This window comes from Vigna radiata, chromosome 11 (assembly GCF_000741045.1).
Source record: "Vigna radiata var. radiata cultivar VC1973A chromosome 11, Vradiata_ver6, whole genome shotgun sequence".
NCBI lineage: Eukaryota > Viridiplantae > Streptophyta > Magnoliopsida > Fabales > Fabaceae > Vigna > Vigna radiata.
In genome coordinates this window covers 8,504,505-8,512,801 of record NC_028361.1, presented here as the reverse complement: position 1 = coordinate 8,512,801, position 8,297 = coordinate 8,504,505, and the positions used below count along the sequence as shown (strand labels likewise).

The 8,297-nt window shown below is 31.7% G+C and overlaps 1 protein-coding gene across 8 annotated transcripts; it reads left to right on the top strand.

Annotated features, from left to right (window-relative positions):
* The first annotated feature begins 455 nt into the window (after positions 1-455).
* LOC106776343 lies at positions 456-4,672 on the top strand. Of its 8 annotated transcripts, none has more exons than XR_002670123.1 (11): positions 456-867; positions 1,016-1,075; positions 1,880-1,964; positions 2,558-2,689; positions 2,814-2,882; positions 3,013-3,071; positions 3,162-3,298; positions 3,560-3,611; positions 3,824-3,917; positions 4,007-4,204; positions 4,334-4,672. XR_002670123.1 is itself a non-coding variant. In XM_022787590.1 (9 exons), the coding sequence occupies exons 3-8, from the start codon at positions 1,881-1,883 to the stop codon at positions 4,052-4,054; spliced, it is 459 nt and encodes a 152-aa protein (XP_022643311.1). In that variant the 5' UTR covers positions 456-867; positions 1,016-1,075; position 1,880; the 3' UTR covers positions 4,055-4,204; positions 4,334-4,672. The 8 variants fall into 8 exon arrangements, 1 of the variants encoding a protein (XP_022643311.1); XR_002670122.1 differs by having other exon boundaries at positions 2,804-2,882; XR_002670120.1 differs by having other exon boundaries at positions 2,790-2,882.
* Positions 4,673-8,297: the final 3,625 nt, after the last annotated feature.

Genomic DNA, 8,297 nt, shown 5'->3' with positions numbered 1-8,297 from the left:
CTATTGGTTTTAATATGTTATTTAAATATTGTTGGTTTTTTTTTAATATATGAATGTATTTATTTTATGTATTTTTTTAATATATTTCTATGTTATTATGTTTGTATTTTTTATTTCATGTAATAGATAATTATAATTTGGATTAATTATCCGTATCTACAAAATTAATAAATTTCATTTTCATAACAAATAAATTCATACTAAAAACTAAATTATATCACAAACAAGTATTACAATTAAAAAAAAAATCATTTCACTAAAGTATAATTTAATTAAATTTTTAAAATTATTTTTAATAATTATTCTAAATTTTTAACTATTAATAAACATTTTTTTAATTAAACATAATATAAACAAATATCATTTTATATTACTTTAATACCTAGGAATAATTTTGTAATCTTTAAATTTTACCAATTAAATAAACTTTTTTAAAACTCTCACATCAATCAAATCCTACACTAATTTTCACAAAATTCACCCCAAACTCACTCTGAGTTCCCTTCAGCGAAACGACGCACCGCTCGTCGTCACCGTAGAAGCGTAGCACAGCGCGACGCTCGGAGAACTCGGAGGACGCAGCGCCGTTGAAGAAGAGGTTTTTCTGGCGGCGGATGACGACGTGGAAGGGGGAGAGCAAGCTGGTGACACGACGGTGGGCGTTGGCGTCTGCGAAGCGCAACTTCACTTCGACCTCCGTTGGGGAAGAAAGGTAGGAGACTGAGGCTAGGGTTTTACAAGGAGAGGCCGATACGATGCGACTTGGAAGTGGGATCTTCACTTCCCGATTTAAGGGATATCAAATGTGCAAATGTATTGGTGGATGCAAGTGAATCTGTCAAGCTTGCAGATTTTGGATTGGCCTAGGTATGCAAAATATATTTTATTTTGGATTGCCAATTTTAGGGCTTCTTTTATTTCTAGAATATTTTGATATCAGTTATAGATGTCTGAGTAATGTTAAATTTCTTATCATTTCAATTTTTCTGACTTCATTTCATGATTTTCTTTCCAGGCAACCAAAATGAATGACGTTAAATCAATGAAGGGTACATCATTTTGGATGGCCCCGGAGGTTTGCCTTCAATCTTTACTTTTGATCAGAAATAGTTTATAATGGTTCTTCTGTCAAATTTGTCTAAATTTAAGCCTAATATTTCTCTATCTCTGTCAAAGCTAAAAGGCCATCTTTATTATTGAATCAAAGTAGTTGCCAGAAGCTCACTTAATGAGAGTCAGAAAATTGCTTGTTCCGTATATTTTTTTTAAATCCCAAATTGCTAGAGACTATATTTTTTCAATTTATGATCATGATATAAAAGGAGTCTCCCAGCTGATGTTTTTTCCCCTTATGTTTAAATAAACTCTTGACTAATGCTAAGTTATGAAAGATCCATTCTGTCAAAGTTGTTTAATTTTGATACAATGGAAAGTTTTGCAATTGTCTCCCTATGTCTTTATCTTTTCCACCAGTGAGGAGGCTATGACTGTTTTTTGGTTCCAATGAAGAGAATCTTATGTCTAGGAAGTTACCTGTCCTAACTGATTGATTGACTTATTTGGGATTATATTGTGGCTTAAGGAAAAATGGTTTCTGATAGGTTTTGGTATCCATTTTGATAGTCAGGGTTTCCTGATGACAGCAATTATTTCTGTACTCTTGGCTCTCTTTCTCCTAGCCTATTGTCTGTATACTTGTGATATTTGGGCCGTTAAGCTCTGGGATTTATGAAATGTAAATGACAAAATAATTATAGTCTTGCTTTTTTTTTTTAAAAAAAAGTTGATTTCATTTTTCAGTTCAACATGTTTAAGACATATATAAGAAGTTTCTTCCTTTTAGTGAATTTGACCTTGTATTCTGCCATCTGCATTGCAGTATGAGATCATACTACCGTAGTTGTTTAGATATGGAGGAGTGCAACTTATGGACATACAAATATAAGCCAATGAAGGCTGTTGAGGTAACATTTAAAAATGTTAAGGTTGCATGCCTTTTCAATTTTATGATCTGAATTTCTGCACTTTTTGTTGTGAATTTATTTATGTGGGAATGATGAATCTGTTAATTTCTTGAGTGACTGGCTATATCGTTGGCATGAAAGGCAATATAAAAGCAGGAAGGACAATACTGACACTGATAAAAGAAAAGTGAATGATTTTTTATATGAATGATTGATAAGATAATGGGTGTATTTGGATAATTTTTTATATGAGAAAAATGAGAAAAGAAAAGTTTGGTTAGAAGTTAAAATCAGTTTGAGTTAATTAATATAATTTTTCTTAATTTTTTATTTTTAGATGTGTATAAACTAGTTTTCAAATTATAAAGAAATTTATTTGAGGTTTTGTCTTTTAAAAGTTTTATGGAGAAGTTTGTCTAAAAAATCATTGTATTATTATTTAATGAAACAACTTTACAGTCTACTTATTTTACTTGACTCGGATGGTATGGTTCATTGTAAAATAATATATAAAAGAATGAATGCATAGTGTTACAAAAGAAAATTAAAAATATATGGTATTAATTTGAAGTTTGGACTCCTAATTGTTGCAGGAAGTGGTAGATTTCTGCAAAAAATACTTGATTGCAAATAAGGAAGCATTTTCTAATAAGAAGCTCAACCTTGTGATCAATAAAGCGAAGTTCTTCTAATCATAACAAATTGGTATTAATATAAGATTTAAGGTAAGTATTATAAATATCAATAACCTTAACAGCGACACATATGTCAGTGTAAAGGAGATTTTTTTAAGCATTGAAGAGTGATCAGTATCTGTCTAAATAGTACCAAGATGTAAGATTTCTGTAGGCTGGACCAACAGGTATCTTCACACACAAAGAGGTTTTCACTTCTATACAATCAAACAAGTCTTCAAATGTAAGACTATCTAATTCAAGCTCCTTATTATATGATTTCATGAATTATAGACATCATTAACAGAGTCAAAATAACACAGGATGTTCTGTTTAAACTGAAACTGCAGAGTTTTTTATTTTTTTTGGTACAGATGTCATTGCATACAAAACTCATGTACCATCATTTGCTGACACATGGGGATGGGTCATGGTATGTGAAAAATAAAGCCTTGTTTCTTTTTGTACTAAAATGAAGTACTTTTAGATGTTTTTCACAAGAATTTTTATGCTTTTCATTTAGGCTTCGGATCAACCACTATCAATTTGTGCTGAAGAAATGGACAGAAGAATTGCACAAAGAATAGATGGAGAACTTCTCTATCTAAATGATGCTTGGTTCCATTCATCCACAACCATGAACAAAACTATTTACCAATCGTGAGTATTTGTAACTCAAATCCATAATCTCAAATCAAACCTAAGACTCATGTTAACTTCTTACTATATGTTATTATATGATATTGCAGTTTTTGAGTGGAAAGTGTTTTAAATTTTATTAAAATATTACAGTGACTTCTTACTAGCAATGTACTATGTTTCAATGCGATTTATATATTTTCTCTTCAGTTTCTTGTCCATATCCTTTTCTGTCTTGAGAAATCAGTACTAATGATTGCATATGGATATCATCTTCTGCAGGCATCGGCGTATTGTTCAGTACAAGACTGCTTATTATTCGTTTTACCTCCCAGTAAGTATTATTATCCTTTTTTTTGGTATAACCTCGCTATTTTTGGTTTCCTCTTTGCCCTTTTCTTAGAAACTCTGGTGCCAAATAGCTATCAGTTGCTCGATATTTTACACTGCTAGAATCTTTGATACTTTTCTGATTAAACTAGAAAGTAGATAGTAAAATGCATGTAACGTGTTATTCATTTTGAAATCACATCTTTTCTTTTGAAGGATTTGAGGATACAAATGACAACCTTTATATATGGACTATGTTTTTGGAAATGAGACTGAAGCAAGAACATTTTCTAAAGTTCAAGGCTGGGGGGTAATCATTACTCAGCAGATCAGAAGGCTTGCAGTTTTTGTTTGAAGTTATAATTTGTTACGTAATTTGACTTTTTTCCTATTGACTAGACTGATAAAGTCGAGGAAATAGCTTTAAGGATTTCCTCAACGTTATGAATACTGCGTTATGGATCCTGCCAAAGCAGTCGAGCTGGTTGACGAAAACACTATTTGTGTGGCTGCAATCTTGGGTTCAACTTACAATGGAGAGTTTGAAGACGTGAAGCTCTTGAATGAATTGTTGCTACAAAACAACAAGCAAACTGGGTGAGTAATATTATTCAATTAATTAGCTTTTTTATGCTGGTATTGGTTGGGTTATTTGGAGAACAAAGGATGACTTACCAGAAGACCTTGTATTCCATATTAAGTTTGGTTCAATTTGTGTTAAACCAGGAGGTTAGCAAATTCATTAATCAGTGCAATGAGATCAAAGCAGTCACTCTAGCAACGAAGGATGGTGGCCAATTAGGCATCATTAAGCCTCCACTAGAAGGTGCTAAGTAAATTGTTAATTATGAGTGAAACAGGGATTCTTGTCATAGTTGAATAGATGAATGTATCTTATGAATGGTGCATTGTCTTAGAGCCTTTTTACTTATAAATTGTAAAATCAATTTTGATAATTTCATCTTGCTGGGAGTATTTTGGGTTGTATTTACTCGTGGGAATTTCCCTTTCTTTTGTGGTTGTTGATTATTAGTTATTTGGGAAATTGTAGTGGTTATTAAATTTCATGTCTGTAGTAACTGAGAAGTTTTACTTTTATGAATTCAACAGAGGTGATTGTTTCCATTTCCATAACCTAATATACGAAGCTATGCATACAGAGGTGATTGTTTACAATTAGCGTTGTTTTACCAATACAAATTATGGCTTATAATTTTATTCATCTTCTTACTCTTAAATGCTTTTCAGAGTCCACCTAACCAATTTAAACAATTCCTGTCATGCCAAGCGAATTTAGCTGTATCTTTGTTGCTCTTAAAATATTACATTATAAGTACTAATTTCTCATTCTATATATATTTAGGTACGTTAAGAAGTGATATATAAGATTAAATGAATTTATTAGATGTGAAAGAAAAGAAAGATATTAAGTAGAGAAAGATTTAATATTTAAGAGCAAGTGCATGCTCAGCGACTAAGGGAAAAAGGAAGCGAAGAAGCTAACATAAGCAAAAGCCACTTAATAGAGTTTGTTTCAGTTTTAATCATTAAAACTAATTTTATCATAATATCGTTTTATTACAATAAAAAATTAAAAAAAATATATATACATTTCCGACAGTTTTGACAAAATCTTACTAGTATCGGCAGTTTCGAAAAAATCCTCGTTAGTACGGCTGTTTTTCCAAAACCCTTGTTAATACCGGCAGTTTTGCCAAAATCCTTGCTAATACTGGTGGTTTTGCCAAAACTCCCGTTAATATCGGCGATTTTTTAAAAATCGCCGGTAATCATTTAGCGACGCCAGTTTTCCCAACGGTTTTCCTGACTGCGGGTAACCTATTTTTCGGGGGGTTAAAATTGCCGGAAACTGTAAAAATAACCCCCGTGGCACGTAGAAAAATCTATTGTGGCTTTAAAAATTTGTCTCACACCAACTATCATATAGGTTAACTTTCAAAAGCGTCAACTGCTAATTAAATTCACAACTACTGTGTTCAGGAGGTCAGTAGAATACTGCATAACAAATGAGGTTTTTAAATTTTCAGACCACTATGGCATTCCATCTCACATTTGGTGGGTTGAGGACAATTACGTTTGAGACTGTGTTAATGCACCAGGGACCTAATTTTGTGGTACACTATATTCTAACAGCTAACCGTTAGAAACAAGCTTCAAAATTTCAACAAGTAGATGCATATCAAAATTTGCATACAACATGAATTAGATGGGAGATAATCACCCAGAAAGAATTTCATCATAAAAAAGACTGTTGTGAAAAATTTAAATAATCCAAATGAAACCTCAGTAAGATGATACAGAACTTCTAATAAATGGATGGAAATTTTGTAACTTGTATAGAAACCGTCACTCACCTCTCTTTCTTTCTAGGTGTCGGTGCTATTAGTGACATTACGAAATCCCCCAAACATAAAGTAACCTAAACCCTCTAACAAACCAAACACAGAAATTGATCTCATCCCCGAACTCAAAACCCTACTGAAAAAAAGTATTTTGAAGAGATTTAGAAGTATAGTACAATGTGCATCCTAATTGAGAGAAAGATTTTGAATATCTTTGTTGGAACTACTCAGTCCACACAAGGGGCTTCAAAGAGGCACGGGCACCGAGGATGTAGTATGAGGAAAAGAACCTAAACTAAAATCATAAAACCTAATTTAAACTAAGGATAAAAAAGTAATTTTAACTTTAAAAAACCGACTATCATTGGATACCAACTATCCACAACGGGTTTAATATGCGAATATCCAGATACACGAATATTTTTGTCATCCCTAAGTTCGACACTTCTTCAATAACGAATCAAATCAGTTCAACGTGGCTCATTGAAAACAGGACTTATAAATAATTGTTTTTTATTCTAAATGTTTTTAATTCAAAATTTTACAATTAACATAAAATTGATGTACAAACTAAACTGTTTATATATAGTGAATCAATTTAATAAATATGTTTAATTCATTAAATTAACTTTTATGTGAATGTCAACAAAAATTCATGTAAAGTGAAAAAAAATGTAAATGCAAGAAAATAAATTAACAATGAGAACATAATTACAATAAATATCATCACTAGATTAGTCATTATTTTATTCTTGATGTTCTAAAAAAAATTGTGTTGTAAATATAATTTGTTATCCTTTTTTAAAAATAACCAAACTATTTATTTTCCATTCTTCTTTAAGAAAATATAAAATAAAATAAAAACTATATAATTTGCAATAATGGCCTAAAAATCGTCCATGTTATGTTAATTAAGCTCATGTTTGTAATAGTTATCATAGGTCTTAACTTTCCTTTCGAACACATCACGTGTAATTCATCTTTCGATTAGTGAATGTCTTTCTTAATGCATTTCTTAAGCTGTTAATAATTCTTTAATTTCTCTTCCTATGCTGACTTTATTTCGATTCTCTTTGTAACAATTTTTTTCTTAATCTGATCTTCGATATCTTCATTTTTTAATATACTTACCTAATTCGATGTATTTACCCCAACATCTTGTTGGATCTTTCAATTTGATACTATATATATATATATATATATATATATATATATATATATATATATATATATATATATATATATATATATATATATATAAATATAAATGATGTTTTATGAAAATATTATTTCAAAAAATTCAACTATAATATTTGTAAAATCCCAATAAATATAGCCTTAAACTATACTTATTTTAAGGAGTTATCAATAACAATATGATAGAACAAGGATTATATTTAGAGGGTGTGGATATACAAAATACCCAAGAAATTTAAACTGAACAAGTTATAAGTGTCTTACCAAATTTATAACTTAAACTGAACGGCTACACAAAAGAGAGCTTATACCGAACGGTCATTCAAAAGACGAAAATGACCGAACGGTATCTATACATAGTAAAACATTCTAATGACAAGGCGATCCTACCCTTACTCCAGCATCCGCACGCTCCAACGCTTCTTCTAAAGTATCAACAACACCTTCTGCTCACATTTATTGGATGATCATTGCAGTGAAGAGAACGACCGAACGACAATTTCCGAACGGCAACACAAACATGACAGGAAAAATAAGGGTAAGCTTATGTAATTTAATTAATCAAATCCAACATATCATTTAAGCATATTAGTTGAATGATCTAAGACAATATTTCTTTCATACATTCATCATACAAGTATAACAATCAAAAACCGAATGTATAAATCATACAAATCATCTCATACAATAAACCGAACGCATAAAACATTATGACCGACCACTATGACTCTGTCTGGACTGTAAGAATATGTAGCTATGGTCGTTCTTGCACCCGTGGGTGGTAACCTGGAATAAACCATCAGTATTGTCGCAGCATGGATAACCCTTGAGCTTGCCACACGAGATTAGCCCGTTAAAACACCTTAGGTCAAGGCTGTACACATCGGCCAAGCTAGAGCCTCCTGCCATTCTCACCACATGCATCACCCACGCTAGTGAGCATTAGAATATCAGGATGAACACCAATACAAAGCTGACCATATTCTTACTTCACCAATTAATATCAATCAAACATATTGTATGAACCATGTAGCTCGTCGCTTTTTGCACCCGGGTGGACCTGGCTGGGATACACTCAACAGACTGCCACCCGAGTTTAGTCCAGTGGAACTACCTCGGTATAGAAATAC